This window comes from Panthera pardus, unplaced genomic scaffold (genome assembly GCF_024362965.1).
Source record: "Panthera pardus isolate Hobbes unplaced genomic scaffold, ASM2436296v1 HiC_scaffold_7, whole genome shotgun sequence".
Lineage (NCBI taxonomy): Eukaryota > Metazoa > Chordata > Mammalia > Carnivora > Felidae > Panthera > Panthera pardus.
The window spans coordinates 35305256-35328184 of NW_026527002.1; the positions used below are offsets into that span (position 1 = coordinate 35305256).

A 22929-nucleotide genomic window follows, 5' to 3' on the forward strand; every position below is an offset into this window, starting at 1 on the left:
AGTCTGCGTATCTTTTTTGCACATGGTGATCTCCCTACTATCCATGTTGCTTGAAGACTTTGTAACTCTTTCCAGGTCTGTGCCTTGAGCAAATGCTTACTGCATGGACATTGTGTACATACTTTTATATAAAACCAAATCATAAAGTAGATAACTTAAGTGTAAGAAATAAACATAAGAACAGGAATGATCTAATACCAATCAGTAATTTAATGCAAAGAAGTCCTAATAAAGGTCAGGTTGAGAACACTCTATGTTAACTTCATCAATATTTGTATCCAAATATTCTAGCAAAGAGATATTGGCAGGTATTATATATTAAAATTTGTAAAATCCCCCAAATATGATTGAAGCACATCAAGCCACTGAATAAGACACACAGTATCTCAGCTAAATTGGTCTTCAGGTTTCTTATGTGACTCCAAACATTTAAATTATTCTTTAATCTCATAAGCAGTCAGGTTCTTTCTACAATTTTTAAAGTTCTTTGTGGATAAAAATAACGATTAACATTTAACAGTACTCACCAAGAAATTAAATGTCTAATACTAATGGTAAAATTGGCATGTTAATATTGTTATTCAGGTCGAGACTGGCACTGGGATTTATTTCTATATATCATGTACCAAGTGTTAGTTGCATTCATATATGAATTTGATAAACCCCATAATAACATGAGAATGCAAAACTCTAAACGTACAAGTGGAACAGATTGGATTAATAGTTTCACATAAGGTAACAGCTATATCACAAGAAAGAAACATGGGTTGAAGAGAGCCTATGTGTATGCAAACACACGTGCACACTATTTTCAAACAGTGCTTTTTTTGGTGAAAGTGCCATTGCTAAAACATACTTATTTTTTCTGTGTGTCAACACACAGCTCATACACATGTGCTTCATTACGGACTCATTTGCTAAAAATTTTAAGTTGGTATTCCAAAGCAAAGACATGAGAATGGGTACTGGGGGAGAGAGGGAGCCACAAGAAAGTTATTTGGCACTTACAAGGTGTAAATAATAGTACCTCCTCAGTTTTCATAAATATAATATTGATTTTCAGTATTGATTTAATTGTTTAGAACCGAGAACATTTTTCAATTAGTTGCATAGATCATTAATGGCTTTATTTAAATTAGCTTAACTTAAAAAGGAAAAATATCTAAAATCAGTGCTCTTGAAAGGAGTTATAGGGGCGCCTGGGTGGCTCAGTGGGTTGAGCACCTGACTCTTGATTTCAGCTCAGGTCATGATCCCAGGGTCGTGGGAATGAGCCCTGTGTCGGGCTCTGCAGCTGGGCATGGGGCCTGCTTAAGACTGTCTTCTCTCCCTTTCCTTCTGCCCCTCTCCCCTGCTTGCTGTCTCTCTCTCTCTGAAAGAAAGAAAGAAAGAAAGTAAGAAAGAAAGAAAGAAAAGAAAAAAGAGAAAAAAAGAGAAAAAAAGAGAAAAGAAAAGAAAAGAAAAAAGAAAAGAAAAGAAAAGAAAAGAAAAGAAAAGAAAAGAAAAGAAAAGAAAAGAAAAGAAGGATCTATATTGTAAAAGTGAGGAGCAGAGATCCTAGAGCTAGACTGCTACGGTTCCTACCTTACCTCCACCAACTCACCTGCCCCGTGACATTGGTCAGACTACTGTCTCTATTTCTCCACTCCTCATCTACAAACTGGAAGTGATAATATTATTGAGTAAATGTGAGGATTAAATTAGTTAAATCATGTAAAACACTTAGAACAGTGCCTGGCAAATAGTAACTGCTATGATTATTAACTTATAATAATTATTATTTTACAAATATCAGGAAGTGGCTGTACTCGTAGAATCAACAGCAGTAGCAGTCAACTGATATCAACATGTTTCAGTTCACCTTAATCTATGTGTTAACATACTTTGTTATTCAAAACAGGGATATCCTGGGGTTTTGATAATACAGATACCAACAGATACTTTATTTTATGAAAATAAAGTAGCCACAAACTTCTAAACAAATTTGCAGTAATAAGAGTCACTATATACGAGACAGTGTTCACTGCTTCACTGGTTTCAGTAATTTTTTTTCAATGAGTTGGGTATTCAAGTCACCCACATGACTTGAATATATAGGGCCACCCACATGACTCTGAATGATGCCTTCAAGTTTAATCCACACAACTGGTGGCCCTGTAGTGGGGCTGCAGGAAGATGGCACTTCAATAAAATACATACAATTGGAATGGTGTCCCTTGGAGTAGGGATTTGTACTACACAGTGACTGTGCACACATATTTACTTTTACCATGAGAAGAGCAGCCACTCACAAAATTATATTTTGTGACTTACGAATTAGTAAGGTAAGAACAAGGTTCATCCGCATCATATAGTTAACAGTTTTCGGTTCCGGGCTTTTCCATGTTCGAATGAAAGGTAAGAGTAGCATCTACTATTTATAGTTGTCCTCAAAAGATCATTTTACATATTTTTAAATACGCTTATTTTTATTAGTTAATTTATTTAAAAAAAGTGTTTTTAATGCTTATTTATTTTTGAGAGAGCGACAGAGAGTGAACAGGGGAGGGGCAGAGAGCAAGGGAGACACAGACTCCAAAACAGGTTCCAGGCTCTGAGCTGTCAGCACAGAGCCCGACGCAGGGCTTGAACTCACAACTGAGATCATGACCTGAGCCGAAGTCAGGCACTTAATCAGACTGAAACACCCAGGCGCCCCTTATTTTCATTACTTTAAAAATCCTTAGATATTGTTTGTCCTCAGACAATCAAGTCCAGGAATTGTGAAGATTTTTTTAAAAGTAAATTAACTTAGGGTTCAAAATGTAGGTATGCTGATTTAGCTATCAACTATCCTTAGGGAGTTACCAAAAAAGGGATTGGTTCATCTTATAATGTTATACTGATTGAGTACCATTGTTATATTCAGAAATAAAAAAAAAAGAAATTTAATTACTGATGAACCTATCTTGTATATGTAGATTGAAAGGGAGTCTTAACTTGATAATTTAGACAAATGAATAAATATCATGAAACATATTGAAAATTAAGCCCCAAAGCTTATGGCTCTTGATATATCTAAATAAATATTTTAATTCTCAAATTAGGAGAATTCAAATACCACTGTAGTTTCATAAAAATTATTTGAAAAAAGCTACATATTCAGTCTTAAATTCATTTTAATTAAGATCCCTTTCTTTGCATGATTTAAATAAATTAGAATTACTCAGATCATCTAATATTTATGTATTCATGTATATATGTATATATATGTGTGTGTGTGTGTTCATATATGTGTATATATGTGTATGCATATATGTGGAGAGAAATAAAAAAGGTCACCTTAAAATCATACTTCATTAACCATACTTCAATGCATGATACTGTGCACACATAAGAGATGAATTAAAATTTAAAAATACCTACCATTAATATTGTAAAAACACATTAGACTCATTTTCATTATTGCCTTGCTAGCTTTTTCTTTCCTTGCTTAATATAATCTTTTTTTACGCATAACATAAATTGCTTCACTTATTAAGGAATTTAAGTGAGTTTGCTTACAAAAATTAGCTAAGTAACCCAAAATTTAAAAGAACCATTGCAACATACGATTATGAGCTCATTTTGGGGTGGGGGAATAAGTATTCATTACTATCTCTCCAACACCAATGACAACTAACATAAAAGCAATATGCCATTTAGGGAATACTTAAATCTGTTGCTTAAAAATGGTTAATTCCTTCAACATAATATAGGGATTACCACAATTGTATCTTTACTTTTAATTAACCATGAATTCTAGATTGAATACACCAAATGATGTCTGACAAAGGAGGACATAATTATTTAATATAAAACAATTGATCTTGACAAGAGCCTAAAATTAGATAAAAGTTTATAGCATCTGAAAATGAATCCTAAGACATTATTTTAATACTGAGGAGTAATTTTAGGTCTATAATTGTAGTCCATACTTTACGTAATAAGGTTTAGATAAAAATTCATACTTTATAATTTGACCATGTAAAATAACAGAGTACAATTTCAGCATGGATTGTTATTACACATTCATTTGAGATTACAGAAGCACAGACAATTGCTTAAGTAGCATGATTATAGGGTTTATACTTACAAAAATAGTACATTATTTGAGCTGAGTACCCTGAGCAACAACATGTCACGAGTGGAGATACATCAGTGGAAAAAAACCAGACAGGAGGCCAATGAAGCCACAGGGTTTCTAGTCTGAGTGACAATGGAAGTGCCATAAAGGACAAAAGAAGCATGGCAGTCTAGGAAGGGACGATGATGAGGGTTTAACGAGGCTTTGGTGGACTCACCTAGGAATAACACTCTATGTAAAGGAAAAGATGCAGTTCCGATTCGAAAAAAAGAAGAAAAAACTAAATTAGAACAAAGTTTGGTTAAAGAAAACAGACCAAAACACTGGTTGTGTTTAAGTTAAGGGTTACCTATAGAGTTGATCTTTTCTCTACAATGCTATAATTCACAAAAATGCTACTGTAACTCCTACACATTGACACAATCATTTCTCCTGGTCTGGAATTTAAGCCACTGTGTGGCAGAAAAAGACCACTGTCCTTCTCTCCACCCTTGCATTTTGCGTTGTCCTGCCAAAGATCAACTGAAAACTGTTCAGATCCTTTGAACACAAGGGGCCAAAATAAATCCTGCACACATTCTTCTTCTATCATCTCCTGACAAAGACTTTTTTCCCAGCTATCTCAGGTTTGATTTAGGAAATCAAACCTATCTATCTTGAGTCCTTCCAATGACCAGCAGGAGCTCTCAAAACTCACAGGAAACACAGATGCCACTTTCCGCAGAACTCTGTTTTCTGAATTTTGTTTTATTTTATTAAAAAAAATTTTTTTTAACGTTTATTATTTTTGAGAGACAGAGTGAGACAGAATGTGAGCGGGGAGGGGCAGAGAGAGAGAGAGGAAGACAGAGAATCCGAAGCAGGCTCCAGGCTCTGGGCTGTCAGCACAGAGCCCGATGCGGGGCTCACACCCACGAACCACGAGATCATGACCTGAACAGAAATCAAGAGTCAGATGCTTAACTGACAGAACCACCCAGGTGTTCCTACTTTCTGAATTTTAATATCTAGTAGTAAGCAGAATCAAAGGAGTTTGTTTCCCAAGTTCTCAATTTATTGTTATTTTTTTAAAGTTTATTTATTTTGCGAGAGAATGCATACACACGCTAGCAGGGGAGGGGGAGAGAGAATGCCAAGCAGGCCTCAGGCCCAGCATGGACCCAAGAGGTGATCCATCTCACAACAGTGAGATCATGACCTGAGTGAAACCAAGAGTCTGAGGCTTAAATGACTGAGCCACCCAGGTGCCCCATCAATTTATTGTGTTTTTAAAAACTGTGTCATCCATTCCAGGAAAGTGGATCAGAAGACAACAGCCCTGCGTGAGGGAGCAAAAAAGCTGTCCAGGGCACTTTGTAAAATGTTGGGATTAAAAGTATAATTTAAATGGAATTCTCTACTATACACAGCAATAAAATGCAGGATTTGCTGGTTTTGCTTATTAATAGGCTATATTTAAAATTAATTTACAACTTTAATTAAAATTAATTTAAATCTGTATTTATTTAGGACACTATTAAGGGAGAATTGCAATGAACAGAGGGCAGCAGGTTCAAAATACCCAAGTCTATTCCCAATATTGATAACAAGATTCTCATTCTTACAGAATGCACTACATTAATTCTTGGTTCTATTTTCCCAGATGTATACCAAAGTTAATATTTATGTATCTCTTAAAATGCTAGCAGAGGTAATACATTTATTTTTCCAAACTGCTTTGACATTTAATCTTCAAGCCTTTTATTATGTGCTTTCCCGGTCTTGAGGAAATAGAAATAGTATGACTAATATAATGATGTAAGTATTAGAAGGCCAAAATAATTTTTAAATCATATATTTAATTAGTTTAATATGTGAAAATTATACATACCTGAGCACAGATATTTCAGGTATTTAAGGTTTAAAAAGAAAAATAAATGTGTCATTTCTCAAGGTCCACAGCATGGAATAGTAGAAAGCCTTCCAACCAAACATTAAAAGGTCTGGATTCTGTAACTACTCTGGATTTCACCTAGCCTTTGACTTTCTGTTTCCTTATTTGAAAAAGTAGACAGAGGAAAAAAAAAATGTATCCTTGTCTTCCCTACTGTGGAGGGCTGATGTATGATGATCATATTAAATGATGAAGTAGATTTACTTTGTGAGTATCAAGGACTCAATAAACACAAATGATTCTTCCCTGCGCTGAAAGAATTAATCACTTCCTCCTTTGCTGTCCAAAAAACAATAATGCTGTTTCATAATGTTACAGAACTCACAGTGTACCTGTGGTAAGATTATTTGTGGTTATGTCTAGCTACACAGTTAACTTGAAGTTCCTCTGAACAAGAGAGTCTGTCTTCTGAATCTCTATATGCCTCTTTCACCTTTGAAATGCCCACTAATGAGTTATTGGTTGGATAAATAAATTAACAAATGACTGATGACTCAGTCAATAAAATAACAAATCCCATTAAGGAGTTAAAAACAAGCCATTTGCTAGTAAAAAACTGAAGGAAAAGACTTGCAGTAAACCTCTCCTTGATTGAACTCATGTAGAGAGAATTGCCACTGATAGGAAGCTAATAAACTGTTAACTGGTTCTCTGACACCCTTACCCCTATTCCTCCAAAAAAAAGCCCTTATTTGTATTGTTTCCCACTTTCCTTAGTGTCAATATTTCTACTTTGGTCAATTTCAAGCTACTGAGATGATGTTACTTAACAGGGAAGAGATGTGTACAATAAGTCCTCATCAACACCACAAGCCGGTTCCAACACAACAGTGCCTGTAGCTCTTGTAATGACTTCAACTGTACATTGACTTTGACTCTCATTGTTTCTTTCCTTTCTTCCCCCCTATTTTGAAACTGTGTTGCAAAAGTCAGGGGAGTAAATTGGGCTTTGACAAACCTGACATCATAGGGGAGTAGAGTTAACACAGTTCAAATTCCAAGGAAAAGAGACATGAGACAAATTGCTACACTCGTGGTTGGTGGAATTCACTTAAACTTTATCCGACTACTTAGTTGGGCTCGAGGACCAAAAAAAGTGAGAGTGTGGATGCCATTACTTACTCAATTGTGTTTCTGTCCACTTTTCCTGTCATGTTAATGCCATAGAACTGCTGCATGGCAGCTAAGGCGGCCTGCATGGTCTCCGCAGAGCGCAGCACCGACATTCTGGGGTCAGTTGGTGGAAGGTAGCCGTACTTTTGTAACCAAACCTGCAACAACAAGTACAGTTCCTTTTAGATCAACTTCACAATGTAACAATATTTTATGGTAATTAAGTTATGTCCCTAGTGGATCCTTAAGCTTTATTTCCTCTACAAGGGCATATATTATTTTAGTGTTTCATCACTTTCTAACACATATTCTGTAGTTTGTTTTAATATACTTTCAGTGACTGTAATGGGTCTTTGTAACACATCTACAAAAAAATAATCATCTGTTTAAAGCTTATTGCTTATAAGGAACTATACTACACACTGGATAAAAAATAAGATCACCTCTGCCCTCTAGGAATTCAACTTCCCAAAATAAAGGATGATATTTTGTCAACAACATGACCCCAGTGAACATCTCTGCTGGAAGGGGAAGTTAATGTGCATATGTCACATCTAAAATGTCACTTTTCTGAACAACTGACCAAGAACCACAGCCATCATGAGTAGCATCATCAATATAGACCATATTATTCTGTCAAGACATTTGGATATAAATTCATGCAATTGATCTATTCAATGTAGTCAGATGTCTTCAAGGGTAGGTAAATGTTTCTCATGTAAAGAATATTCTTTCCTTTATTTAAGATGACTCACTTCAATCCAAATAATGTAAGTGACCAAAGGTCTCACATACAGATGAAGTCAGACCATCTGGTTTGGCCCTCTCTTTAAGGATCTCATGATTTTTATTCTCCTCTTCCCCAAAGAAGAGAGATTTGTGTGGCTACTGAGGGAAACATGTCAGAGTTGAGCTCATATCCCAATCGTGATTATAGTAACAAACAAGTCATTCATTTAAGGCTATATTTTTAAAATAACGTAAAACTTGAGGGATTTGGGGAAAAGTAATCTTCGCCAGAGAGAAGATGCTTTCTAGTTCTACAATTCTATGCATTCATTTTAAATGCACAATCGTATGTTCAGCTCATATCCTATCCTTCTGTCCCTTACCTAAATCTTCCATGGGGCACTAAGATTTCTTGAAGTGCAGTGAACTGCCCGTCAGATTGAGAAAGGCCAAGTAATTCTGGCTGTGGCACAGAATAGAAGCTGTGCCATTTAATGGAAGATATTCACCAGTATGCATTTCCCTCCCTACCTGGGTCTATTCATCATGCAAATGATGATCCTATAAAGCTACAGCTTTTCTCCAATACCTGATATACCTCCTTTATGACCTGACAACTAAACACAGGAGAGCTATTTTCTCAGTGAAAATAAACAGTAATTATATAAGTTAAATTTCACCAAAAGAAACTGATATTAAATATACCAAAGTCTCAGCATGTGAAACACAAGGTGGAATGTTTTACAGTATTTCCAAGAAAAAGATCCCTCCAAAAGTTCAGTACTATAATCACAACCCTTTCAAAATAAAATAAAACATTTATTCTAAACCTATTTAAGAGATTAACAATGCATCACTGTCAGGAAGGTTTATTGTTGAAACTCCATCTAGTAAACTCATCTACCACATAGTGAAAACATGCCAAGACACTCCTCTCATCTAATCTGTAATGAATAGGCTTCCAGGGAAGACACATATATTCAGTTACCTAGTCAACAGTGTTGCAGTCTGAAATAGATTCCATTTTTTTTTTTTTTTCTGAATGAAGGAGACAAGATTTCACTGGCATTGTATCATTTACTAGAAAACTCAATACCTATTGTCACGCAATTTCCCCCAAATTAGAAGATTTCATCTTGATTGTTAACAGTATACATGCACTAATATTCTGAAACTGAACTGCTTTTTTCCATAATACTTTGTTTGCATTTATTTCTTACTTGCTAGAAAGCTGACTTGTTGCTAGGTTACTCATGGGTGCTAAGCTACTGACAACCACGTTTATGGTGATAGCAAAAAGAAAACTGTTAATAATAAACCCTATGATTTATATAGAAAAACTATAAAAATATATAAATTTGCAATGGATAATGAGAAAAATATATTACAAAAATACATATTGATTTATGCCTTACCCTCTCAAACAAATGAGTTAGAAGAATAAAAAGAAATTGTGATTTTTCTTCAAATTCTTTTATATTATGTCATTTATCACAAAAGTCAGTTTTTCTAAATGACTGAGAAGTGAATAATTCTTTTTAATTGTAAGATATCAGAAAATCTATGGGACCCACCATTTTATAGTCAAAGTTTATTTATTTTTTTTTGTTTGATAACTCAATGTCATTGAGCTTACCATCATTAATAGCAATATACATGTATCATTGTCATTTGTTAATCAAGAAATCTTCTCTGACATCATCAAGAATTGACCAGGGGGTACCTGGGTGGCTCAGAGGGTTAAGCGTTTGACTTTGGCTCAGGTCATGATTTCATTGTTCATGGGTTGGAGCCCTGAGTTGGCCTCTGTGCTGACAGCTCAGAGCCTGGAGCCTGCTTCAGACTCTGTATCTCCCTCTCTCTCTGCCCCTCCCCCACTCATGCCATGTCTCTCTCTCTCTCTCTCTCTCTCTCTCTCTCTCAAAAATAATAGAAACATTGAAAAAAATTTTTTAATTGACTAGGAATAATTCTCAATGGAAACTTGCAATCCATTCTTCCACAAAACAGTGGAAAATCAAGCATATTGGTGTCATGTTAGAGTATGAAACCAGCAAGCCTTCAATAGCATTTCTTATTAAAACTGCTGTGGACAATTTTACTCTAGGTGGATATAAAAAGCAAGTAATTATACCTACAATGACTTACAGTATTAATTTGATTCACAGTGTTCCTTTATGTTCATAATACTCAATATGGAAACTGCAGGTGAAAACAAATACTTGCTTAAATAATCTTTTAATCACGCAGAGTACAGTCTCTTGAGTTAGGTTTGGTCTTATACTATTTCCTTTAAGCTGTCCACAGAATTCTGAGGATCTGATCATGTTTGGTATGATAGAGAAAAAAATCTGTAAGTAAGATGCTAATGCTCCTTGGAGGAGACGAAGTTGGGCAACATGGTGATATAAAACTGACCAAATACAAGGTGGACCGTGCAGTCAGCATCAGTGGTAGAAACCATGATGGCCAAAATCTATAGTGCTTTGTAAACACTGACTCTTAAATTACCAGTGAATGAAGATCAGGTACAAACAGTGAGGATCAGATTCAAACACTGGTCCATAATCATCATAGAATACAGGATCCTCTGGTATAAGTAACCTTATCCTATTTCTATAGAACAAAACCCTTTTGTTCATATAAACAGAGCAAGGTGGTAGCCTTAGCACCGCATCATTCTAGATGTGGTGCTCATTCTAGAGTAATAAGCAGGAAATTTTAACAATTGAAGTTTGACATAAGTGACACACAGGAAAACCTTTCTCTTTTTTTTCCTATTAAACTACAAACTTACAATATTTTATTTGATAGAAAGTTAAATATACAAAGTAATATCTGAAGTTACACACTATCCCTTAAAAACTATACACACAGACTCCATCCTCATGGACTATGTCCTGGTTTTAGATGTTGTTTTAAAATATTTCTCCCGGATGATAGGAAATACATTTGCCTCCTGAGATTGTTTATCTCTTGATATTTTTTTCAATGCTCTCAAATGCACATAATGGGGAGTTAAGGAATAATTTCCTAATGTATGCATTTGGGGGAAATGATGCTGAATTTGAGGTTTGATGTGAGGATTGATAATACATAAAGCCAGCAGCATATCTCTTGCTCAGTCCATCATATTATTATTTTATGCTTACTAATTGCTCTGAGTTCTTGAAATTGCTCCCGCTCAGGTTAAGATTCATCCTTGGAATGAGGCAAGACAGAAACGCAGGTGAGATGTAAGTAGTCAGAGTTGTGAGGAAAGACAATTTGTTTTTAGTTTGTTTCCTTTTGCTTAGTGGATTGACACGTGCATTTGAGAGCACTGGAAAACCATCAAGAAATAAGTTTCTTTGGAGGCAAAATTTGACTTCTTTTACTGTCTGAGAGTTAGCCTGTGTCATTATCACCAGAACAAGCAACCACAGAACCTCAAATGCAGCAAAAAGTCTAACCTTGAATTACCTTCCCTCTGTTACTAACATATTCAAATTATCTTGCTATCTTGGAGACACAACCAATTTCCTGCACTTAGTAATTATTCAAGTGGAGGAGCAACCAGAAGAGTGCTGTTCTCTGTAGAGCAAGAGACTTATCAAGCAATAAAAGGTAAACATTTAAATATGAAATTCTGGGCCAAAAGATATTGTCTTTACCAGACTGTTGTATAAATAGGAGTAGCAGGCCCATAAAGTTTATTAAATCCATTAAGAAAGAATATCTTTGTCACTAATATTCCATGTAACCATACTGGGAATACCTGTATTAATCAACTCCACTGTCAGTACCCACATATCAGTGTGGTATCATTAAAGATGATAACCAACAACAAAGAGGAGACCTTAGCAGTTCTCATGACTAATGGCAAATATAAACAGAGGATATTTATTTATTTATTTATTTATTTATTTATTTATTTATTTTTAATATATTACTTTCAAATTTAAGTTTATTTATTTGGAGAGACAGAGGGGGCAGAGGAGGGGCACAGGAAAAGGGGGAGAGAGAGAATCCTAGGTAGGCCCCTCGCTTCCAGCATGGAGCCCAGTGCGGGACCTGAACTCATGAACCATGAGTTCATGACCTGAGCTAAAACCAAGAGTCAGACGCTTAACCAACTGAGTCACCCAGGCATGCCTAAACAGAGGGTTTTTAGAGTATATATTTTTATTTCAGACCAGTACTAAAATCATGAGAAGTAAATTTTCATCCAGTTGTTAAAGTTAATAAAGTTATCGATGCCTTAATATACAATTAAGATGCTCCTATTCATTTACTCAGGTGAATCACAAATGCAAGAACCTTATTAAAATTCCATCACTGGAAGGACCCGACATATAGAGAGAACGTCCTGAAATGATGCTTAGATATCCTTCCAAAATTTTTTAAAATGATTAACCTAATGAATTTATTAGGGCAGGAAGGGATCTATCTTAGAAATTACAGAAATTATTGGAGGTGAAGAAATAGGAGGTAGGGTTTAAATTTTATTTAATTTGAAAAATCACTTTGCTAGACCACAACGTCTATTTATGATTGAGGCAGTTTTTTTGGTATAGCTCATGTCAGCTAATTTGTGGGATGGTCAAATGCAAGGTCCATGTATCCAGTGATCAAAATTATGGAACTCAGTAAAGTAGGAAAAGGGCCAAGGTGAGAATATTTTATTTACAGTATTTACTTTAAGGTATTTTATGGTATTTATTTAATAATAGTCACTTCAATTTATATAATTATATAATTTTTTGTCATTTGGGGATGTGAAGTTTTTAAATTATTGAATTCATGTTAAATTTTAACATATTTACTAACAAAAATATTTAAATATGCAATAGTTAACATCGGTCCTGATAAAATTAACTGACTTTTTAAATAAAATGAACTGAAGGAATGATTTTTTAATAATTAAATTTTCAATATTTTAAGTTATTTCATGTTTTTCAGTATGAGGCTTCTAAACATATCTGTTAAATTCTGTTAAAATAAACAACTAAAAAGTGTCATCCCCTATTTTGTGGTATTATCCACAGAGTTAACAAAGGCTTAAGGACATTTTCCTCTAAAATAGCATATATTTAACAGTTATAAAGATGGGCAGAATTTAGGGGCGAAATTTTCTAGTCTGAAAAGTGGCTATAAATATGAATTATAACTACCTATTAACCAAAAACCTAAACTGATGTGGGAGTAGTCATTCAGAATTGGTCGAATTGAAAATTCATAGGATAAGTTAATGAGGCAGAAATTAGCCTTTCTGTTCATTCAAAAATCTAAATGGGTTCTAAATCATCATCTCTTCCTTACCAAGAATGAATCAGTGTATGAAATTGCACATATAGAATTCAATTCCTTTAGAATTTTACTGTCTATTTAAATGGCTTCTTAAATGGAAATCAAACAGTGGAAGGACCAAAAGTTACGCCATTGAACATCTTAGCAATCAAGAGACAACTGTCACTTGGACAAGGAGACGGAAAACAGCTGGGCCATTAGTAAAATTATAATGATCATGATAACCATATATTTCACCATAACATGAAATTCTCTAATATATGACAGAAATGAAAAACTTAGGATATAAAGGCTAGGGAGAGATTTTCCATTCCACCTAAGAGTGAATGAACTACACTTCCTACTTAGTAGCTATGGAAACAAATCCCCTCAAATAGCAATGGCTGAGCTGCAGTAATCAAACAAACAAATAAAAACGAAAACAAAAAACCCACCAAACTAAGAACAAACAAAAAACACAAACAAAACAAAACAGTAGTTTTTAATTGGGATTCCCATCATATCCCAGTCATTGTACCGAAAAGCTGGAGTACTATGATATACCCGTCTCCTTATGTGTCTTTCATGGTTTTTCCTAAGTGTGTTTTACATTTTTAAAGATGGATATATAATGTGCATGCACACACACATACACACTGACAAAACAAGACCAAAAATACTCAAAAAGACAAAACTGAACCAACGATGAACAACAGCAAGGCATTATATCACCTTGCCATCCCCAGTTTCTTAGGCGGACAGAAATAATTACCAAAAAAGTACTTATAGTAACCATTAACATGATTCTACTTTATATCAAAATCACCTCACCAATCTAAATAGCATAAAATTCTCCTCAAATCTGTGCTGCTTTACATTAGTTGGATCAAGTGTCGAGCGAGTGCATTCTGTGAATTATCTAAAAGGCATGTACTTGAGCCTGAGTCAGGTAGATGATCAACTCAACTCGCCTTTATTTTCTGGGGGCAGATTCAATCTCACCAATGCCAAAAACTGATGAGGAGATTAATCGCAGGGTCTTCAAAGTAGGAGTATGAAATGTCCCATGGACTCAAAATGCCAGAGCATTTTATACAATATGCGGATCCACACATTCATGCGTGGACACACCTACCTATAAAATTGCAAGAAATAAACTTCACTTTTATTTAATGTTCAGAGTGATACTGGGGCCCTCACTCCCTCACTTGGACATTCATTTGTCACCGATGTTCCATTGGGTGTCCTGAGGGAGGAGGTAGAGTTCCACAGTGTGGATGGGCTAATGGTTTCACTTTCAATAGTTAGCTTGATCCTAGCACATTACAACATGCCATTATTTTTTCTGTGACAGATTAAATGGATTTATGGATTATATCATCTTAAAAGTAGAAATTGTATAATACCTTGTGATAAGGTGGGGAATGACCAAGAAAATATTCTGTACCGTATATATGTTTCCTCGTTGTCTTATGAAAAACTATTTTAGAGAGTTGTCCAACTTAAATAATTATGTATTTCTTTTACAAAAAGACAATAGTGTTGTCTTTTTAGGGAGAGAGAAGTAGCTGTAAGTAGTATGCTACTCAATAGGTACATTGAGAGTCATCTGTCTCATTAAGATAAAAGTGATGTTTTACCAATATAAGACTGTTTTGAAAGAAAGGTATGCCATGTAAAAAGTATGTTAAAGATGCGTGTTTAGAAATGTTCCCCTTATAACATGACTCTGAGCTCAAAAAAATATAAATACTTTACCTACTAATACTCCCTCTTAAAACAAAACAAAATCTCTATCTTAATTTCCTACTTTAAAATTCCAGCAACAGAGTTTTCCACCTGTAAAATAATCTGCTAAAATAGAATAATTTTAATGAGGTGTAAGCCCGTTTGTTAAAAATATGAAAATGTAACACCTCATTAGTTTTCAGGAACAACTGATAGACATCAGGGAAGAGGGAGATTCACTGTCAGAATTTTACTAAAAAACTTCTGCATAATTGGTGGGTCTGATTACAAAATGTGGCTCATGAGTTGTAACCAGATAATGATGTGACTTTTCAGTTGCGTGTGCGTTTCCTTGTGAGGTATCTTTTTTGGCCATGGTAATTTTAAATGGGTCTTGAGATTGCTGTATTTCAAAGTATTGTAAATCAATATTTTTAAGATAATGAGGCATAATCAGTCACGGAATTGTCCAAGATAATAATGATAATGATCGTCCAAGATAATAATGATAGTTCTCATAAGAGTGAAACAATGTAAATACAATTAATAAGTAAAACAAAAAATATTTTTAAATTTTATGACACCCTTAGCTCATCTTCATGTTTCTATTTTGAGTATATTTCATAACATATTCAGGTTTAGTACATCAGTTCCTGAATAGAATTATAAATAAGAGAGGGTAAATGTTAAAAAAAAAGTAGATTGATGGAAATATGCTATCAAAAGTGTGGAAATCACTGATCTGATAGAAACTACTCTATTCTTAAAAATGAAGCTACTTCCTTAAATACTCTCCAATGTGATCTACTTACTCTCCCTAAGGGATGAGAAGACAGTTTATCAATATCTATATATTATATTCTGACTGTGACAATCCTCAAGCTCTTCCTTCCTGTCATACACTACTGAAGTTACTCAAGTCCTATAGAACAAATTCCTAAGAATGACTTCCAAGCCATTCGTGATTTGTTCTCAAAGTGTGCCTTTTATTACTTTGCTCCATGGAATTTTTTGGTCACACTGAAATTTTATTCCCACTCCCAACACTGATAAGAACAGCAACCATTCCTTTACTGCCCACTATGTACCAGACAATTTATACAAATTATCTTTATCCCTCATAACAAGTCTGTGAGTATAGCACTGTTTTATAAATGACAGAATAACACCCTAGAATGATTAAATAACTTGCCCAAGGATTCAGCAATTTGAGAGGAATAATCAGTATTCAGAGATCTGACTGATACCCATGCTTGGCTCTCTCTGTAATTCTAGGCTGCCTCTTAGACATGAAAGAGACCCAGCTGCCTCTCTGTATCCAGAGAAATCCTAGGAGACCTATTCACATTTCAAAATGAGAAGGTAGACCATCTGAAAACATATCTAAACTACAGTAACTGAGTGCAGTTTTTATGCAAACAAACCATCCCATTTTACATCATGAAAGCATACCGTACTATGGTTGCATATGTTCTGGGTATAACACTCACTCCTAACTCCAAGGGCTTCTCTAATTGCCAATGCAAAATAGCCTTCCACAGTCCAATCTGCCCAGTCCAATAAATATTCCGATTTCCATGCTAGAATATTTCATTTACGGTCATTCAGTTTTACAGTTAAAAAAACAAAAAACAAAAAACACTGAAACTCTTTGCCAGAGACCTCCCTTTCTTCATTAATTCTTTCTCAGCACTTTCCTTATTACAGCCTTGATGTTGCTGGTCAACTGTATCTACACTTTCCTTGGTTATCTCTTCTAAAATTAATCCTTAAAACACCATTTATGTGCTGATGAAAGACCAATTGAACCCTCTAACCCTGACCTTGCCCTCATGCCCAGACTGCTGTCACACTGCTGTTTAAACCAAAAATACAGAATTACCCTTTACTGTGCTTTTTCCTCATCATTTGTATCGAACCCACTATCACAACTTAGCTCCAATTTTACCTCGAATGCAAATTCTTATTTCTTCTGACACCTCTTTGTCAAGGGCATCATTATTTACCACCAAAAATTACAAGATTCTTCAAGTGGCCTCTGTTTTCATACTGCTACCTCTCTCTCCTCATCCAACTAGTGAGAGTTGTTTTCTTTCTTTTTTCTTTTCTTTTCTTTTCTTTTTTTCTTTTTTCTTTTCTTCTTTTCTTTCTTTTCTTTGTTTCTTTCTTTGTTTCTTTCTTTCTTTCTTTCTTTCTTTCTTTCTTTCTTTCTTTCTTTTCTTTCATAAAAAACACATAACCTAAATTTACCATTTTAACCATTTTCAAGTGTACAATTCTGCAGCATTGAGTACATTCACATTGTTATGTATCCATCACTCCATCCATCTCCAGAACTGTTTCATCATTCCAAACTGAAATTCTATATGCATTAAACAGTAACTCACCAATTAGCCTCTTCTCCCAGCCCTTGGTAACCACTATTCTACTTTCTGTCTATGAATCTATTCTAGGTAACTAATAAAGGTGGAATCAGGCAGTATGCATCCTTTTGCATCTGGTTTATTTCATCTAGGATGTTCTCAAGGTTCATCCAGCTACAACTTGTAGTATGCAACATTTTTAAAGATGAATACTATTATATTGTATGTATATGCACCTTTTTTTAAATTTTCAAATGTTTATTTATTATTTTTTTAAATATGAAATTTATTGTCAAATTGGTTTCCATACAACACCCAGTGTTCATTTTGTTTATCCATTGATCCAGCATTTGAGTTGTTTCCATCTTTTGGCTATTGTAATAAGTCTGTTATAAACATTGGTCTACAGATATCTTTTTGAATCCCTGCTTTCAGTTTTTTGGGGTATATATTAAGAAGTGGAATTCCTGGATTTATTTATTTATTATTTATTTTGAGAGAGAGAGAGCACACAAGCAGGGGTGGGGGGCGGGTAGAGAGAGAGGAGAAAAGAGAGATTCCCAAGCAGCCTCCACATTCAGCTCAGTGTATGTGATCCCATGACGGTGAGATCATGACCTGGGCTGAAATCAAGAATCAGTCGCCCAATCGCCTGAGCCACATAGGTGTCCCTGGAATTGGTGGATTTTATGGTAAATCTACATATAACTTTTTGAGGAACCACCTTACTCTTCTTCAGATGCTTCGCATTTTACATTCCCATCAGTAATGCAGAAGGGGTCCTATTTCTCTACTTCCTCATCAACACTTATAATTTTCTGTGTGTGTGTGTGTATGTGTATTTTTTTTTTTTTATATATAAAAGTGACGCTAATGGGTATAAAGTGGCATGGGTCGTCTTTTCAAATGTAGATCAAGGAATATCAGTCACTGAATTATGATCCTTCAGCAGTTTGCCAGTGACTTAATGTAAACTTCAGATTTCTTACTGTGGCCTACAAGTCCATGCATTGTTGAATCCTTAACTTCTTTTCATTGTACTCCCTTTTGATATTCCAGGCATATAGTCTTTTTTTTTTTCCTCTTCTTAGAACCGGCTAAATTCTTTCTTGCTTTGGGGTACCGCATTTACTTTTCCCATGTTTGAAATACAAAAATACAATTCTCTCTATCCTTTAAAATGTAGTTCAAATCAGACTTCTTCAAAGAAACCTTCCCTGACACGACTTTTATTTTTTTTTACTTTTACTTTTATTTATTTTTTAATTTACATCCAAATTAGTTAGCATATAGTGCAATAATGATTTCAGTAGATTCCTTAATGCCCCTTACCCATTTAGCTCATCCCCCCTCCCACACCCGCCTCCAGTAACCCTGTTTGTTCTCCATATTTATAAGTCTCTTATGTTTTACTCCTATCACCAACACCAGGTAGCATCCTGTTTAAGCATCCTATCTTAGGTCCCTCACTGCACTTATCATGATTGCTACATTGTTGAAGTGTTTGTTTTTTATCTTCATATATCTCATTCAACATGATAGGCACAATATTTTCTGGCACATTTTCTAAGTTTGACTAATGGAATTACAAGGGCTAGATAAGTGGAGAACCCATGTATTGTTGCCTAATTGATATCACAATTGAAACCAGACCATGATGCTTTGCTGTTTTTCTGCACACTGGGTTAACTACCCAATTGTTCATTCCCTCCTTCACCCCAAATACACATATACAACTGGGCCCCAAATGTGAATAATACATCTCAGTTCATTGCATACACATCAAAGGTTAGTAAGATACCTCAGAATAATTCTAGGAAATATAAAGAAAGGTAAAAAATAAGCGACAGTTTGGGTCGATGCTGGAAAAGCACTTAGCAGTTTTTATCTTCGCCTTTTCAGATTCAACTTCCATCCCCACACCTGGAGATAAAAATCAATGTGGAATTGTTTCTACTGCTTGAAAATTGGCTTCAGGAAAGTACTGATATTTGGTGTAAACAACACACCAAGAGCTAACATTTACTACGTCGGCACTGCGTTAATCTCCTTAATACATTAGCTCATATAATTATCACGACAAGCCTGTGAGGTTGGTATTATTATCTTCAGTTTACAGATGAGGAAACAGATTGAGAAGGGTTAATCAACTTGCTCAGGGCTACAGAGCAAGTAGGTGACATTCAGGCCTACAAGTCTCAGTGTGATTCTAAAATGGCTCTAGTTCTTGACAATTACTAAGAAGCCAAGAAGAGTGAGTGCCTGATAAACTAGCCCTTAGGATGCAAGATTAACATGGCCATGTAAGATTAAACAGGCCATTCTAGGTCAGAAATCAGCTGTCTTATCACACACAGCTGAATCTCATGGGTGGGCAGCTGGGCCATTTTGCTGAAAACGAAACAAAACAAAACATAAAAACTGAATGAAATTATCACCTATCTGTCCAGAACCCATTGTTTCCAGCTGGTAAAGTGAAAGGAAGAGTTAAGGAGCTCTCAAAAGACTGCAAAGTATTATAATTCTCTAAAAGTAAAACTTTTTTAAAATTTTTATTTATTTTTGAGAGAGAGAGAGAGAGACCGAGTGCAAGTGGGGGAGGAAGAGAGAGAGGGAGACACAGAATCCGAAGAAGGCTCCGAGCTGTCATCACAGAGCCCAGCGCAGGGCTCAAACTCATGAACTGCAAGATCATAATCTGAGCCAAAGTCCAGAAGTTTAACCGACTGAGTCACCCAGGTGCCCCTAAAGGTAAAACTTTTATTTCCTTCAAAACAGAATAGCCCTCTGAAAGCAAAGGAGAAATGAGCTCCCATCTCTTTCTAATTACCACCAAATGGTAAGAAAAAGACGTTTGATTTTACTGATTAATTAGTATATTGAGATTTTGGAAGCACCAAATTTTGCACTTAATTTGCAGTAAGGGAGGACAATTTTAATAGGGACAGATTCTCCTCACAGGCTTCCAGAATAGACTAAATAATGAAAGAATATTTAAAAACAACAACAAAATCACATTTATTCCACTTTCAGTACTCACCAATCAGCTTTCTATCTTCAGGGACAATCTTGTGCTTAAAAATCTTGAAAGCTTCCTTTGCCCCAGAGGGCATATAGTTCATGTACATGTGAAATTTTTTAAATGTTTATTTATTTTTGAGGGAGAGAAAGAAAGAGGCAGAGAGAGACAGAGCAAGCAAGGGAAGGGCAGAGAGAGAGGGGGGCAGAGGATCCTAAGCGGGCTCTGTGCTGACAGCAGAGAGCCCAATGTGTGGCTTGAACTCATGAACTGAGAGATCATGACCTGAGCCGAAGTTGGATGTTTGACTGACTGAGCCACCCAGGTGCCCCAAAACTTTTTTTAAGAGAATGACATAGTATAAAATTTGACAGTGTTTGACATTTATTATAATTACAATAATTAAAAGAATAAATGCTTTTTGACATTAAGAAGTTTCTTTTTTTCCCAAGAGAGATATCTGTGTTTTAAAAATATATATGCTTTAGAATTAATGAGTGGAGATTAAGGTTTCTCAAGGAAAATAAGTATTCCAGATTCTTCTAAGGAAGAAGGGACTTAAAAAACAAATGAGCAAAAAATCTCTTACATGGTGCACTAATTCAACAACTATTTACTGAAAACCAATTATGTAGAAGTTCCTGGCTAGGTGTCAGGGTCACCACAGTGAACAATACAGAAGTAGCCCTCAGTCTCCTGGAGCTTTCAGATTGATGGTTTGGAAAACTAACATTAAAGCAGCTATCTCCAAATACATATGTCATTTCAGATTGCAACAAATGCTTCAAAGAGAACAGAGTGCTGTGAAAACCTAACTGAAGGATCTAATTTAGATTTAGAAGATAAGAAGACACAGAAACTGATAGTTAAACTGAAACTTGAAATGTAAGAAAAAGCAGAGGAGAAAAAAGAAGGAAGCTCGCACTAAGGCGGGAGATGGGCAGGCGCATACGCCCAGAGGCATGGGTAGTGGGTTTATAGCAGGTGTACAGGGGCGCACAGGTGGCTCAGTATGTTGTATGTCCGACTTTGGCTCAGGTCATGATGTCACGGTTTGTGAGTTCGAGCCCCATGTCAAGCTCTGTGCTGACGGCTCGGAGCCTGGAGCCTGCTTCAGATTCTGTGTCTCCCTCTCTCTGTTTCTCCCCTTTTTGTGCTGTCTCTCGGTCTCTCAAAAATAAATAAGTGTTGAAAAAAATAATAAACATTAAAAAAATTTAAAACAGGTGTACAAATTCTTTGACACTTGACCCACCAGAAGGAGGAGTTTCAGTTCCCCTCCCCACGGTTATGAGCTAGTCTCAGTACTTGCTTTTGATTAACAGAGTATGATGAAAGGAAGAGAGGCTGCCCAACTTTTGAGGCTATGTTAGAAAAATTTTCTGCCTGGCTTTCTCTCAGGAAAGTCACCCTGGGAACCCAGCCTTCACACTGTAAGGAAACCCAGGCCACATGCAGACGCCACACGTAGATTCTCTCTGACAGCAGCATGTGAAGTCCTAACCAATGAGCCAGAGTCAACTGCCAGACAAGGGAATAATATGCATTCACACGCTTCTAGCTCCCAGCCTGTAAGTAGTTCTTACAGAAAGCACCCTTGCTGAGGCTTGCCCAGCACCCAGGCTACCCTTGCTGAGCCTTGCCCAGCAGATTTGTCAGTAAAATGAATGCTGATATTGTTTTAACCCACTAAGCATTGGGACTACTTGTTTCATAGCAACAGATAACTGGAATAGCATGAAAGAGATTTGAATTTTCAAGGAATTGCAAGAAAGCCAGTTTGGCTAAGAGGAAGCAAGTCTAGGAAAGAGTTACATGATCAAGTCATGCAATAACTTACAGGATTTTATATGTGTGAGCGTAATATGGAAAGCAGAGAAGGGTCCTAAACATCTCAGTGATACAATCAGCCTTGAGTTAGAAAAGTATCATTCTGGCTACTGTGTGCGTAATTAATTAGAGGGAATTTGAATAAAGTGGAGAAGTTAGGAAGTAAAGGCAATTCTGAAAGTAGCTGGAGAGATGGAGAAGCAGATGATTTCATGATACTTTTGAGAGGTAGATATAACTTTGTAAGTTATAATGTATGTTGCAGTAGTCGTTATTACGATTACTATTGTTATACCACTTGAGGTTGGTACACACTGTTTTTTGGGTAGAATGCTAGGCACCAGGATACAGAGAAATGTCACAGTGTTTGCCATCAAGTTCATAGTCAAGTTGTCAAAGAAACAAGCATTCTTTTTTTTTTTTTTTTTGGTGGGAGGAGAGTACAAGCAGGGGAGGGTCAGAGCAAGGGGGGGACAGAGGATCCAAAGCAGGCTTTGTGCTGACAGGCTGACAGCAGCAAACCCAATGTGGGGCTTGAACTCCCGAACTGCAAGCTCATGACCTGAGCCGAAGTCGGACCCTCAACCGAGTCACCCAGGTGCCCCAGAAACAGGCAGACATTCTGATGAAAGATTATATGAGTACCACAGGTGCACCTGGATAGGTCACCCAAACCTCAAAGGGTAGAGATTTGGAATGATAGTAACAGAACTTAAACACACATTAAAAAGCATTTCAAGACATTTAAATCTGAGTTTGTAAAAAGGCTCTTCTGCCCTCTTTCCATCTTCAAGGTCACCTCCCCAGACCAGCCTCTCCTTTACTTGTACTTGAATATTGC

The 22929-nt window shown here is 35.9% G+C and overlaps 1 protein-coding gene across 3 annotated transcripts in view; it reads right to left on the reverse strand.

The window, feature by feature from the left end:
• MMP16 (matrix metallopeptidase 16) overlaps positions 1-22929 on the reverse strand; it is a 310239-nt gene that overhangs the window by 161608 nt on the left and 125702 nt on the right. For all 3 annotated transcript variants that reach the window (XM_019453413.2, XM_019453412.2, XM_019453411.2), the window contains exon 2: positions 7161-7309. In XM_019453413.2, the coding sequence (XP_019308958.2) occupies positions 7161-7309 (149 nt within the window). The remainder of the gene's footprint in view (positions 1-7160; positions 7310-22929) is intronic.